At 32.6% G+C, this 16,522-nt stretch overlaps 1 protein-coding gene across 4 annotated transcripts in view; it reads right to left on the bottom strand.

Moving 5' to 3' along the window:
• Positions 1 to 16,522, bottom strand: part of NCAM2 (neural cell adhesion molecule 2) — a 557,648-nt gene that overhangs the window by 76,035 nt on the left and 465,091 nt on the right. For all 4 annotated transcript variants that reach the window (XM_054542855.2, XM_002830573.6, XM_024239542.3 and 1 more), the window contains exon 13: positions 1,911 to 2,030. In XM_054542855.2, coding sequence (XP_054398830.1) covers positions 1,911 to 2,030 — 120 coding nt within the window. The remainder of the gene's footprint in view (positions 1 to 1,910; positions 2,031 to 16,522) is intronic.

The raw sequence follows: 16,522 nt of genomic DNA, 5'->3' as shown, positions 1-16,522 counted from the left end.
CATTTCAGATACCTAGAGAAACTATATTTTAATAAAAAGAACAGCAATGTAATCAAAATACATGGTGTTATCCTGGATTTACCATTTGATATTGCCCTTTTGTGATATAATTTCTGATCATTTTCCCCATCCAAGAAGCAGCAACATTATAAATCTAGAAGTGTCATGCCAAAACTGTAGCCTGAGGACCAAATATATTATTTTCACTGATATGCAAATGCTCTGAGAAAAGTATAGCATTGCAGAAATGTAAAACTTTATTTCTCTTATTATTAATAGTATTAAATCATTTTTATTTTCTTAATGTAAATTTAGTTTGTAAATGTTTTGTAAGCATTTATTAATAAGAATACATTAACACATCAATCTGTATGGAATATATACCTACCAGTAAAGATAATGACTGGCAATTGGTAAATGTGCTTTAATAAGTATTTTCTTTCCTGGGTGCAAATTTGAATAACGTTTGCAGTATCCAATTTTATAGACCTGTGTTTCAATATTTCATTTTCTTCTAGGTTCATTCATATACTTGCCTTTGATATTATTCTTCAACATAGAGATAGCCATATAACAATGTTGTTTATATTGTTTTGAATAGAACAGGGATCTACCAAAGTGCAAGAATTTTCTATGTGAAGGGCCAAGAAAAACAGACCATGGACTGAAAAGGATTTCATATCTCTAAACCGGAATGACCTGTTATTTCTTCTCAGCAGGTTATTGTCATTTCTTTTTTCTTTCCTTCTTTTCTTCATTCTTTTTTTGAGGCAGGGTCTCACTCTGTCACCCAGGATGGAGTTCCATAGTGTGGTCATGGCTCATTTCAGCCTTGACTTCCCCAGACTCAGGTGATCTTCTCACCTCTCACCTCAGCCTCCCAGGTAGCTGGGACTACAAGTACAAACCACCACACCCAAGCCGATTTATTTTTTATTATTTTTTGTAGAGACAGGGTTTTACTATATTGCCCAGGCTGGTCTTGAGCTTCTTGGTTCAAGTGATCTGCCTGCCTCAGCCTTCCAAAATGCTGGGATTACAGGTGTAAGCCACCATACCTGGCTGGTTATCTTAACCACTAGCATTGGGAATGGAGGAAAGAAACTTACCTGACAGATTTTATGATTATCAACAAAGAGATACTCTGTAAGATAATATATTGCAGCCATTTTGACTGTCCTAACATATATATATATATATAAAGATATATATATATACACATATATGATGATATATATATATATATAAAGATATATATATATCAGGCAGTGTTATGCATAGATTTTTATAACAGTGGTTCAGTCGTATTTATTGTGTTTTCTCACATTTAAAGTAATTTATTTAACATAAAGGAAATGTTAAGTCTTTTAAAATTTAATCTTCACTTTATGTAAACTCAATTAACTTACAATTCCCCAAAATATGATAGTTACCAGAATAAGGCTTCTCCTGCAGTCACTGTTGTAATGAATTAACATAATGATTCCTTTTTTGACACTTAGAGCCCATATAATTTGTGGAACAAGGTCAATAGTCAGGCCTCCACAAAAGAACAAAATATTGAACATGTTACATGGACATTTTTCTTCTCTCTCCCAGAATATAGTCTGAAGACTACAATCCAATTAATCAGACCATAAGTAAGAAGGACACTTTTGCAATGAGGACAATTTCCCGGGAACAATTTTTACTGTGTATATTCTAGTGCACTCTTTTTTTTTGCTTTGCTCTAAAGCAAAGTTATTTTTATGTTAATAAATCTGAGATGTCACTGTCTTCAGAAACCACTTCACCAAAGACATAATTCATGTCCCAAAAGTGTTGAAACATCTCCCTACATTTTAAAATCTATTAAATTTGCAAGTGAAGAAAATGACAAAAGAGAATAAAAAATAGAGATGATTACTTACGAACTGGTAATGTTTGGAAGATTTCTATTTTACTGTAGTCTCCTTGTCCCTTTCCATTTACAGCTGCAACCCTGATTTCATAAGTTGTATTTGGTTCCAGGTTGCTCAAAACAACCATTGCTACAAGAAAAACAAAACAAAACAAAACAAATATATATATACATATATATCTAATTGGACACATTTTAATAAGAAAAACAAATCAAACTATTACAATTCTGAGTGAATTGCACTGAAATCTTTCCATGAAATACCTAAAAAATAGATAAGTCACATAAGAAAAAAATTATTTGTGAATAGTTCTCTTCTTCACCTCTATTTTAGCTTTCCAACCCATGCACTTTCAAAGAAAATTACCCATTTCATTTGTGACACACTCACAAAGTAGAAAGTTAAACCTTTTTAATATCCAAAAACCAAGAATGATGTTAATGATGCTAAAATACATATATTCTGTATATGTCTCAAGTAGAAGTACTCTGCATAGATTATTTCTATAGTATTTAATAGAATCATGGAATTTAATATTTAGATTGGCTTCCAATGTGAGGTGATTTAGTCATGTCAAATAAGTGTGACAAAGTTGAAACTACAGCAAAAATAGTTTATTCTACAATTTCAAATCAAATCAAGTTGTTTTAATTCTAGCTTGAAGCATACTCATAACTTGTATTTTCACTCTTTGAGTTTCTTCTCATTTACATACTCCACCAGACCTAGATTCAATAAGACACTAAGGAAGAATATGAAAAGGCACAGCGAAATAAAGGTTACTAGAAATATCTGGGTCATGTCAATCCTTGTTATTTGACCCTTGATAATTTTGGATGTAATTACAGATTTCAAAATATTACATCTTCACAAATTCATCTGATGGAGCTACCAGAATTTTATGGTTGCCACTTTCTTTAACTGCTTTTGCTAAAGAAAGCAGAAACTCAGTTAGGAGATATAACAATGTCTTGATGAAAATCAAAAGGAAGTTATGTCTGGTTTACACAGTAACTCCAAGTCACATAATCAATTAATATTAGGAGATATAAAAGATTAAATCATAGGTAATTAGGATCATCTTTGCAGAACTATAGTTTTACATAAACCATGACCAGAAATGATATACATGCAATAATATTATAATTTATTAATATGTTATTTCTAATAATTATATTACAATTTACTAGACAACATATACTCTGTATTATATGAGGATACTTAATGAATTTGTTGTGATACTTCCTTGTGTTCCATTCTTTTCCTCAGTATTTATAATCATCGTATTTATTTAGCATTTTGTTTGTTTTCTATAGAGATGGGGTCTCACTATGTTGCTCAGGCTGGTGTTGAACTCTTGGGCTCAAGCAAACTGCCCACCTCAGCATCCCAAAGTCTGGGATTTCAGGAGTGGGCCACTACCTCTGGCCTAGCATTTTGTATTGTAATCATTTAATCTATATTGAATTACTTATCACATTCTAGAAAAGAAAAAAATACATTGTTGAATGTACTGTGTCCAAAATTAAAAGTAAAAAGATATATAAAAATTACTTAATACCAGATAAATATTAATGGCCACAATACACATATCAACCAGACATTACTTAAAGGATTAAGTAATTAGACACAGATGTTCTAAAATCAACAAAAAAATTAAATTTCCAAATGGCAGAATTTAATTTCATATTTCTCAATTTCTCAACCTTATAAGAAAACTGAACTTGCTTTTTAGAGTGTACCGCCTTATTGAGGCCTCAGATTATAATACATTATTTCAGATTTAAGGGAGGCCAATTGGGAATAGATTGATTGGCATAGAAATCCTACTGATTAGAAGCTGCAAGGATAAATGGCATAGCCAAGGCCTGAATTCAATGATTTCTGACAGGTTAATGACCTGCAAACTTTTCAGGAAACCCAAACCCACTTGATAATTGGTAGTTAATGAGTATATAATTTAAGCCCCAGAAAAGTATATAGTTACACTGAAGAGAAGCTGAGTGCACAGATAAAGAGTTGTTTATATAGATTATGGAATGAGAAGAGGAAATTTAACCAAGGTTGCTAAAGTGCTAGTAAATTGGAATTTTACTGTCTTTAAGACGAAAAGCCTCTGCTGAAAAGTCAGCCTAACATGAATTTGTTTTGATACTTCCTTTTGTTCCATTCTTTTCCTCAATGTTTACAATCAAGGCATTTATTTAGCATTTTGTTTGTTTTTAATAGAGATGGGGTCTCACTATGTTGCTCAGGCTGGTCTTGAACTCCTTTAACAAGAGTTTAAAAATCACAATATTTTCTTAATTTAATCAGATAATAAATATTTTTAAAAGCAAAAGCAAAGGTGAACTAGGCTCATATGCCCCCATGCTATATCTAGTCGTGCTTCATTAAGGTAAAGAGTGCAATAGAACACAGACTGTGCCATAACATCATATTGACTATCCAAAGGCCTAATATGTTTTGGAATAAGGCTTGAAGAATAAATGCCTTTCCATATTTCTGTGATATCCTGGTGCAGCTGCAACATCATTTTAAGAGCATTCAGTAGTCTGTGACTTGGCGGCGTCGGTGATGGCATCTGGCAATGCTTATATTCAATTGTATTTCTTAATACAAGGCAAAAAGAGAAGCAAAAGAATTTAAACATACACTTTCAATTGCAAATAAAATCCTACATAAATCAGAAGTATAGAGATCATTATTCTAGATATGATTTCTTCATCTTTGTAGGTTAAAAATTGATAACAGCTGAGCTATCAAAGTACCAGGGCAAATCTACTGTGAGAAAAGTTGAGGTTATTACTTAGGTTAAACAATCAAGACGATACTCACCCCACATACCCCAGCAAAAAAAAAAATCAAGTGCAGATCATACTTGAATTATCTGAGTATTTCAGGCAAAAGCTCTTTCTGGCTTGCATTGTCAGCAATCCCCTTCCTTTAACATTTCACAGGCGCTATGAGGAGCTTTGCACGCCCGGCTACCTCTGCCAAGGGTAAGTATTTCCTTAGTTACACTGTATCAACTCAGAAAGGAATTTCCCTGTTTCCTCACATGTTTCTGTTCTCAGAATCAAGGCTTACCCATGTACTGACTGAGTTTCACATCAGCTGGCAGAGGAAAGGAGCGAAGAGGGCACACTGATGGCTAAACTGTTATTACAGTCCTGGGCTAAAACATGCAAACTGAAACTGGCCAAAGAGAGGTTCTATAGATAACCTTTAAAATTATAGGGAAGAGGCATAAAATAAACCTATTGATGTAAGTTTTGCAAAGTTTATATACAAGAAGTCAGTTTGTTTTTGAATTCTGAATGCAGGTTTTGATACAATAACCCTTATTATGAGGCTTATTAACACTGCATGAACATGAAGATTATTCTGTGAAATAGAACTCCACACACTGAGACTACATTAAAGTGAGAGAGGGAAAAGATTTGGAGGAGGCAAAGCCTGGATCTGTAATTTGACTTGCCTTTCTTAAATGAGAGGATATATACATTAAATCATCTGTAATTTACTGGCATTTTACCAAACATAAGAGTTTCTGAACACCCAAGGTAGGGACTGAAAGAAAACTACCACTTGGAAAATGAAAGGCTGTGTACTCAATAATAGAGTTTTACCTCAAATTATGAAGTTAGTTAATGTGAGACTTTCTTTCCCTAAATCTGCATATACAAATAGAACAACAGAACCTTAAACTGAAGTGTGGGATGAGTTCTTGCCTTGTAATTTATTAGAAATTCAAACTCCAGAATTAGGAGAAAGCAGATCTAGATTACAAACTAGTAAAAGCTTTTAAGGACAAATGTATAAATAAGGTATTTTAAAGCCATATTTACTCAGCATGATTTACAAATCTTAACACAGTTCTTCCAAAAATTATAAACAATCATGAATTTTTCTTTGACATGGCAACAGAAACGAGTTCTCTATAGAATCTAGTTTCCTGCACTAATATTTCTACATTATTTATATATAACTGAATTTTAGAAATAACGCTTTATCACCTGTCTATAAAGGCAAAAAAGACAAAAAAGTCAAGATACATTAAAAAAATTTAAATTAAAAACGACAGAAAAATATAAATCTTTTTACATTTTTTATAAGTTTGGAAATGATCATAGTAGAGAGAAAAATTTGAATTTGAAAGTTTATTCTCTTTTTATTAGAGAACCAGACTTTATTAAAGGGAACTACACAAAATAATTTTTTGTTCCTATAATGCATTATAAATTACTTCCTGTTGGCTGTCAAGAGAAGTAGAGGCTATAGAATATTTACAACAATTGCAACAACGACATCAACTAAATACATATTTGGTAACTAATTAAGCTCAGCAAAATTCTAAAGTAAGATTAATTTTATTCATGTTCTCTTTCCTTTCTCAAACCCTGGCTCTCTTCATGGGGTTTTTGTCCTATTCAATGCAAGCAATTACAGTCTCCCCAGATGTAGAACTGCTTTATCACCTAACCCCAATGGAACTGTTCATATTGTCAAGTACTGTGCAACAACTCAGAGAGCTATGAGAAATTACAAAGCTTAGCAAGGGTAAAACTGATCATTCAAAATAACAGTTGGTGTTAATCTCCTCGGATAGATCTGAAAACACAGTGAAGTCCCTCAAGTTTCTCACTTAAAAAAGCTTTTGATCTGTAATCAATTAAAAGAAGCAAAAGCACATCTATTTTTGAGAGAATTATTTGACTGACTTATGCAGGAGTCAGCAACAGGCAAAATAAAAATAAATTTTTACTGTTTCTATACACATGCAGAACATTTTAATACTTTGACACCAGCTCCACACATAAGAATGACTTCAGAGATAATTCCATTATTAATGAAATTGCCTTTAAGTTTCCTTAAGAAGCTTAGATATGTAATCATCTCAGTTCAATTGTATTTTCACTTACTTCTGAAATTTACATTTGCATTTTTGCACAAATTATATTGTGTTTGAAGTTCTCATTACTAGCATAATATTAATAATATAATCTTAGTTTTTTTAACAGTACTTTAAGTATTTTATGAATCATACTATAACCTGTATGCATACATATTTTGGTATAAATAACTTTTATGGATAGATTATTGGTTAAAAAACATTTACATGGATATATATTTTGATGAACAGTGGAAAGAAAAATTAATCGAATAATGACGTGTCATTTGTCTAGGACTTTCATCAAAACAATATGTTGATGGCATTATTTTAAGATCACAGTTCAGCACATCCAAATTTTTACAATACATTTATTGTACTGTTTATGTAATTTTCCATCATGAGTATAAGTTATACGCAAAATAAACAATTTAACAATTGGAGTTTAATTGCTGTGAGATTTTATACAGGAAGTACATATTACCCTTAAAATCAGATGGCTTCCTATTTAAATAGAAAAACTTTCCCTTATATAAAAACATTAATTTAAAAACATAACAGTTTCATTGAACAAAATATGTTTCATAAACAATTTATACTATTTTTCATTTCAAATATAATACTTAGTATATGTAAAATTATTCAAGAAAAATTCAATTGATGTTTTTTCAAGGTCCACTGAGTATGTAAAATATCATAAATGTGTAATTACTAAACATTTCCTTCTATAGTCTAAATCCATAGGTTTTTATAAAATATTCATAAAATATCTTGATGATGTCAGATAACCAGAAAATTGCTAAATTTTTTCACTCACAAAATTGCTAACTTCCCTAAATGTCCACACTGCCAAATTCTTTTTCTGCCACAAACTTTTTAATTGTTTTTTTTAGCAGGTGAACTGGGATGAGTTAAGGTTTTGTAATTAAATACTCCTCTCTCTTCTGTGCTGACAGAAACTCTAACCTCCATTTTAGCTATTTAACCTCCTAATAACATCTCTATATAATTTTTCTCAGTTATTGATCATGCCCTCATTATTGTATTTGGCCACTATACTGTGAGAATCTTTTTATTATAAGGATCTTGTGAGGACACATATCACATACCATAAATACTGTCCTCAGCCCTCATCTAGCCTACACATTTTAAATGTAAAATAATAATTCAGTAGTTAGTTCTTGAATTACATTTTTAAAAATTATACCAAGTGAAACACCACTTTTAAAGAAAACTGACCCAATGAGGGCACTTGTTAAATCTATAGTAGTTATCCTTTATTACAAATGCACTCTACTCTTGTTGCTGAACATTGAAAACAAATTTCACTTTTCCAAATTAAGGTTTGTTTTAGGGAAAAATCTACTATTCAAGTCCTATCTGATCCTATTTCATTTAATACCGGAACTAACAGAGTTCGGTTACATTCTCCATTTCCTACACCAGTAAAGGGAGGCTCAGAAAGATGAACTAGCCACTAAGCATCAGAGTTTGGATTTGAACATGATTCTATCTTAAGTTAAAGCTTTGTATAACCCATAGCTTTATACTGACCTATTAATATAGAACTAGAGTACAGAGAGCACTTTGTAGTAAATGAAAATCCTCATAAACATGAATTATAAGGAAAATGTATTATCTCCCAATAAAACATTAAATACAAACAAAAATAAAAATGATAAATAAGAAAAATGATACTACTGTATATGCTTTTCTCCCAGCTTTATTGAGAGATAATTTACCAATAAAAATTATATATATTTAAGGGGTTTAACTTGATCTTTTGATATATGCATACATTCCGAAATAATCACCACAAATTCAAGCTAATTAAACATATCTACCAATTCTCACATTTACCAGTTTTTTAATACGTTTGCATGTGTTCACTTAATATGTAGCCTCTTAGTGCATTTTAATATGTATTGTTAACTATAGTTACATTTCTTAACTTAGCACATATCCATATGTATCATTAATATGGCATTATTAATTATAGTCACAATGCGGTACATTATATCTCTAGAATGCATTCATCTTGCATAACTGAAATTTTGTATCCCTTGACCAACATTTCTTCATTTCCCTTATCTCTCACTCCTGGCAACCACCATTTTACTCACTGCTTCTATGAGTACGATTGTTTTAAATTCCACATATAAGTGAGATCATGCAGCAATTCTTTTTTATGTCTATATACATACGTGTGTACCTACAAATAATGTATATAAATGTATACATATGTATAAATAATATATAACAATATCTTATATCCTAATATATAAACAATATTACATATATAAACATTCTATACACATATGTATGCATACAGTAATATTATATGTGTGTATATATATTATATATGTTACAAATATGACATATGTGTGTGTGTATATATACATATTTTCCTTAACCATTCATTCACAGATAGACATTAAGGTTGTTTCCATATCTTAGCTCTTGTGAATAATGCTACAAAGAACACAGACGTACACATTTCGCTTGAGAATATATACCCAGATATGGGACTGCTGAATTAAGAAATGTCATACTATTTTCCATAAAAGTGTACAAGTGTACACTGTTACCTTTTCTCTACATGCTTGCCAATACTTAACTCTTCTCTCTTTGAAAAAAAAGCCATCCCAACAGGTGTCAGTTGATATCTCAATGTGGTTTGATTTCATTTCTCTGATGATTAGTGATATCGAGCACTGTTTCATATACCTATTGGCCATGTGTATGTCTCCTTTTGGGAAATAGCTATTCTGATCCTTTGCTTATCTTTTAATTGGGTTATTTGGTTTTTTGCTATTGAGTTGTATAAATTTTTCATATATTTGTGGAGACTCACCCCTTATCAGGTATATGGCTGACAAATATGATCTCCTATTTTATAGGTTCCCTTTCACTCTGTTGGTTGTTTCCTTTTATGTGCGGAAGTTTTTCATCTTGATGCAATTCCACTTGTTTATTTTTGCTTTTGTTGCCTGGGCTTTGGGTGTCATATGCAAAATAATCATTGTGCAGACCAATGCCAAGAAGCCTTTTCCCTATATTTCTGTCTTGGTCCATTCTGGCTGCTAAAAGAGAATACCATAAACTAGGAGGCTTATAAACAACATAATTTTCTTTCTCGCAGTTCTGGAGGCTGGGAAGTCCAAGATCAAGGAGCTGGCAGGTTCAGTGTCTGGTGAGGGCCTGCTTCCTGGTTTATACATATGTCATTTTGTCCTCACTTTGCAGAAGGGGCAAAGCAGCTCTCTGGAGTCTATCTAATAAAGGCACCAATTCCAAGGCTAAGAAGGCTCCACTCCTATTGCTTTGAGCAGTCCTGCCCCTAAGTGTGCTCAGTGCCTGAGCCCCACTCCTACACCAGTTCTCTGCCGGGCCCAGAGGCTCTCCAGAGCTAGGGACCTGAGCCTGCAGCTCTGCTAAGAGGCCTTTCCTCTAAAATCTACGTGGAGGCAGCCACGCTCCCGGGGCCTGGGCACATTGTGCCCTGGTGGAGATGGTTCCACAGGAACATGACCAAAGTTTGCTGCGTATGTTCTCTGAAGGGGCACCCACCATGTCCTACCCGAGACCAGGCCCAGTGGGGCCACACCTGGGACAATGAGAGGCGTAGTGCTGGCGTAAAAGGACCAGAGCCCACGATATGAGATGGCACTAGGAGATCCTGTAGGCACCTTCAAACCTTCCTGTGAAACTTCCTGTCCCCTAGGCACTTGAACCCTGATCCTGTGATGGGAGTGGCAGCTCTAATTATCTTTGTATCTGCTTCATGGACATTCCTCCATTGTCTGGAAAAAATAACTCCTAGCTTCAACTGAGATGGCTGACCCATGCTAATCAATCTCTATATCAAATGTCCTCCTGGCCAAACCCTTAATGTTCTTTCCCAGTTTTTCTCATTTGTTACAAAATGGATACGGTAAACATTTTCCAAATCTTTAAGTTCTGCATCCCTTTTGATTAAGAATTCTATCTTTAAATCATGTATTTCTCTAGCCCTTTAATATAAGCAGTCAGGAAAAATCAGACTGCTTCTTCAACACTTTGTTTAGAAATTTCCAGGCGAATATCTGATTCCATCACACACAAGTTGTAACTTACAAAAAACACTAGGATACTAACATAGTGCACCTGAGTTCTTCACCACTTTTTTTTTTTTTTTTTTTCCTTGAGAAGGAGTCTTGCTCTGTTGCCTAGGCTGGTGTGCGGTGGCATGATCTTGGTTCACTGCAACCTCTGCCTCCTGGGTTCAAGCAATTATCCTGCCTCAGCCTCCTGAGTAGCTGGGATTACAGGCACATGCCACCAAGCCTGGCTAATTTTTGTATTTTTAGTAGAAACAAGGTTTGACCATAGTGGCCAGGCTGGTCTCGAACTCCAGACCTCATGATCTGCCCGCCTCGGCCTCCCAAAGTGCTGGGATGACAAGCATGTGCCACCGCGTCAGGTCTCTTTGCCACTTTCTAACAATGCTGCCCTTTCCTCCACTGTCCAACACGTCATAATTTTTGTCTGAGACCTCATCAGAACGTCCTTTACTGTTTATATTTGTATCAACAGAATTCTGTTCAGAATTACTTAAGTATTCACAAAGAATATTGAGACTTTCTATGTAGCTCTCTTTTTTCCTTTGTGAGCCCTCACAAGAATTTCCCTTAATAGTCTATTTGAGGCAATGCCAACACTTTCTAGCATGTACTGCAAAACTCTTATAGCTTCTACCCATTACCCAATTCTAAACCCTCTTCTACATTTTCAGGTATTTGTCAGAGCAGCACCTCTACTTTTTGGCGCCCATTTCTGGCTTATTACATTTAGACAATTATAAGAGAATATCTTAGACTAAGTGGCTTATAAACAATAGAAATTTCTCACAGTTCCAGAGCCTGAGAAGTCCAAGTTTAGGTGAAAGCAGATTTGATAGCTGATGAGGGCCTGGTTTTTGGCTTATAGACATCTTCTCATTCTACCCTCACATAGATGTAGAAGTGAGGTCGCTCCCTGGAATATCTTTTAGAAGGGCACCAATCCTACTCATGAGCGTTTTGCCCTTAGGATTTAATACCTCTCAAAGCCCCAACTCCAATACCATCACATTGAGGACTAGGTTTCAATATATAAATTTTGAGGGTACCAAACAGTCATTCTATAGAAATTTTCTTCTAGTAGATTTATGGGCTCAGGTTTTACCTTTCAGTCTTTAATCTATTTTGAGTTGATTTTTGCATATGGTGTAAGATCTTTTTAAAATTTAATTTAAACTATTAGAGGACACAGTGTCTTTCTCAGAATATTTTACTTAATTATGTGTTTCTGAGTTCTCATTAGACTAAAAAATGTAAATCCATGCTGATTATCCTCATGAATTGCTAGCACTATAAAATGAATACAATTCAGCATTTTCCTTATAGTTCACAGGAGCACATTATAATCACACTAAAAATACAGAGAAGAGAGATTCGGAATAAAGTCAATCAGATTCTCTGGTTAATTAGAGATTTGATTCTTAGGCCTTTTGTACGAAAGATGCATGTACCAGTCACTTGTAACTATTATACACTCTGGCCAGCATATTCTGTCATTTCTTAAACTATGAAATCAACCTATTTATTTCATATATCCCATTCAGGATTCCCAGTCAAATTTGCTAATAATGATGAATGAACTCTTCTTGCTATATCATTTGTATTCTCTCTACTATGGAACATACCAAATCACACAGAAAGCCCGGAGGCCTTGTTAGAACGTGAACAAGATTTGAGATCAATGCACCAATTGCAACATTAGGCAGGTTTTTGTTTCTTTTTTTAAAGTTTTCTGTCTTATTTTCAAAGAATTTTTAGTAGTATATTGGGAAGAAATTCAAAATAATATTTAAAATTTGTCTTTCCTAAGCCATTCTTCTCTATAGTTAACCCAGATATCTCCATTAATTCTAATAAATTGCTTGTTATTTTTCAATGAAATTCAAACCATAAAAACCTACTAATCTCTCAAGATATTTGGAAACATTTATGTTTCTTTCTGTCCTTTGTTGTTGCTTAATACAAATTTTTCATTTTCAAGTTATTTATTTAAATATTTTAAATGAATTAATATGAATGGTTTGCCGAGATTTTCACATCACTAAATACTTGTGAGAAGAATTGTATTCCTAAATAATAATTCAAACATTTCAGGAAAATATTGCATTATATTTTTCTAATGCTATTTTGAAAGATTACATGTTATTTTGATATATAGCATTTTAAAACATGTTTTCTGGAGAAGTTAAATTATGAGGACAGTAATTCTATGAATAAACATTTCTATGAATAATTTATTTTCTTATGAGCATGTCATAGAACCTGAAGATGCTTATTTGAATTATTCTATTGGATCTCCTCCTAAATTAAAAAGAAAAAATCACTTGAACCTTGAATTTTAGAGCTCAAAAAAATGAATATTTCTAAATTAAAGTTGCAGTGAATACAAATAATTGTAGGTATAAATGTAAAAATGATGAAATCATATTATTTCAATAACTTTTGATTTGGGATATCCTGGCTGTATTGAGTCATCCAACAGGACAAATTAAACATTTTTTTTTTTTTGCCAATAGGTTTCCCTTTAAAAGGACTCTGAGTGGAAGATTATGTTAGAATTTGGGAAAGAAACTATGTGATCTTATTTGGCATACAAATTTATAATGGTAGATGTAAAAACACATATAATCTTCCCTTATGAAATTCATTTGTATTTGGTAAAGCTTAATAAAATGCAAAGAAGAATAAATTAGTAATCCTAATTGCTACCCTTAGGCAAATTTGTGATAATTTCCCCTTGTATCTAGAGAAGGAAAATGTATATTAAGGCTATGAAAATGCAAATAATGGTACTAACCACCTGCTTAATGAGAAAGACAAGTGCAACCTGTTTATGTTATATATTCCTTTTTCTATTTATTAAGAAATTTGAATACTTCATATCTGCTACAAAACCACAGAGCAGGTGTTTTCTCCTTAAAGCCCTGGTTTTTTAAAAGCCCGCCAGTATTTAGATGCTTGAGAAAGCTAACACTTATATTTAGCCAGACCTATTTGTATACCAAACATTCTGAAGCTATCTTGAATATGTTTTTTTAACCTAGGATCACAAAGTTTGGCATTCATGAGATTAATTAATACTGAAACCAACAAATACAGGAAAGTTATTAAAAATAACTTTCCTGCTGAAACCGACAAATGCAGGAAAGTTATTTAAAATATTAAAATCGTTTTACAGTCTAATACACATTATTTTGAACACAGTCATATATGAGTCACATGACACGGGTTCATATTTACGAGCTGTACCCATACATAAGTTAGGGATGTTAACACCTTAAAATTGTATCTCAAACTCACCACAAACAGTAATAAAAGCAAATGGAGAAAATAGCTGCTGGAATGTGGGATTCAAATATATTGACTGAGTTTATCTAATAAGATCAGTTGGCAGAATAAAACAAAATTCCAATGGGTATACACAAACATACACACTCCATATATACAATTTAATACGAATTAGGGAAGAATTTTTTGTTATTATATTCTCACTTCCTTGAACAGTGCCTTGGCACACTGTAGGCTTTAGTTGTTTAATGCATGAAAAATTTAACATCACTCTATAGTTTTGTAATTAATACAAGAAAAGTATGATTTCTCTGTGTGTGTCTATATATATTTAGAAAAGGGTAGGTGGTCAAATTTCTACAAAGTTAGATCAATTAATTTCCACAATATGTAACTAGAAATCCTAGGCATGGTAAATCATAACTTACCTTCATCATACTGTTTAAAAATTCAAATAGAACATTCATAGGATGCTGAATTATTGTCATTGTAGACCTCTGTGTTTCAAGAATAAAAACACCATACCAAAGAAAGAAACAAACAAAAACAAATCTTAACTATAAACATCACCTTATATTCTAAGGACTAATTCAAAAATAATACAGGGGAAACTAAATTCCAATATTTTGAGAACTAGTAAAGATGAGAATTTCAAAAATAGCACAGAATCATTTGTTTAATCCAGAAAAAAGATGGAAAATGTATATCAAGTGATACAATGCACTAAGTATTCTTCATCTTTACTAAACATATAGCAGAAGGTAACTTTTACTTTTATAACCCCAGAATTTTGCTTCATGTGGTAAAGGAGATTTTGAGAAAGTTTGTTCCCTACTCAAAATGATCCCTTTTAATAATGTCAGTACTTAAAAATGACCTCTCCTATACTCCTTTCTAGAATTACTTACGAGATTTTCAATAACGTTCCATGACATTAAGGATAAAATGCAAAGTCTTCTCCATAGCCTGTAAGGCCCCATGGGACATTGGCTTGGCTATTTGTCTATTCTTACTTCATTTAATTCCTCTCTCTGATCATGCCATTCCAGGCAGGATGCCCTGCATACTGACCTCTGCCAAGGCTAGGCTTCCCTAGGTATTTATGTGATCACGCCCTCACTTCATTCGGGGCTCTGCTTAAACACCACCTCCTCACAGACCCTGCTGACTCCTCTTTATAAAATTAGTCCCCACTCCCACCCCCATTTACACAGCATCTTGCTCTGCTTCATTTTTCTTCATACTTTATGTCATTAACTGTTTTAAAATTATAAATTTTGATATATTAAACATTATATATAAACCATATATATTTGTTATTATATATAATATATATTTACTATATTGTATTAAATATATAATATAAAATATATTTATATTTTTATATATTATATATTTAAATATATTAATATTTAGTATATAAATATTTAATGTTTAATATTTAAATATATATCATATATTATATATTTATATATTATGTTTAAATAATATATAAATATGTAATACATGATATATATTATTATATATTATATATAAATTGATATTTTATCTGTTGATCCATCTATAAATACATCTTCCCCCCCCACAATGTCAATTCCATGAAGACAAACATTGTATTACTTTCTTCACTATGGAATCTCTAGCAATTCAAAATTCTAAAATCTCCCTAAACATAGTAGGTGCTTTTCAGTTTTTGTTAAATTAAATGAATGGGCATATATTATTTCAATTAAGATGACCAAGTAGGAAGTCATTTGTGTTAGAATATGTATGTATATATACATATACACATATGTATATGTGTGTATATAATATATATGTGTGTGTACATACATCTATATGTGTGTGTGTGTGCTCAGTTCACATCTATAAATCAGAGGAGATAAATAACCTCCTGAAAATTACATAACATAAGAGATAAAGTCACTAATAAACTATATCCTAAAACGAAAGAAAAGGAGCGTTTTTTAAAGCTATTCAGAATCTGAGCATCAAGAAATAGAGTAGGCAGGACAAATATTTGTAGAATTAAGTGAGACTCATTTGTCAAGAAAGAGAGTTGAAGATAAAGAATGTAGTATGCGTGGCCCAACCAATAGATGGGGGAAAAAAGACAACACTACCATGGACAGAAAATCATGGGCCTTGAAACTTAAACCTACATTTTTTGCTATGTGTTGCTGTCTCACAATAAACTGTGGAGATGAAGATGTCTGGTGAGGTTTCCAAGTTGAAGCAGCTTCATGAAGCACATTATTTTCCCTCTGATGTGAAATCTATCTTATTTTTCATTGACATGCCCACGTTACCAGAATGGCACAGGCTTGTCCTGTCACCAA

The sequence above is a fragment of the Pongo abelii genome, chromosome 22 (assembly GCF_028885655.2).
Source record: "Pongo abelii isolate AG06213 chromosome 22, NHGRI_mPonAbe1-v2.0_pri, whole genome shotgun sequence".
Lineage (NCBI taxonomy): Eukaryota > Metazoa > Chordata > Mammalia > Primates > Hominidae > Pongo > Pongo abelii.
This window is presented reverse-complemented; position numbering and strand designations above follow the sequence as displayed.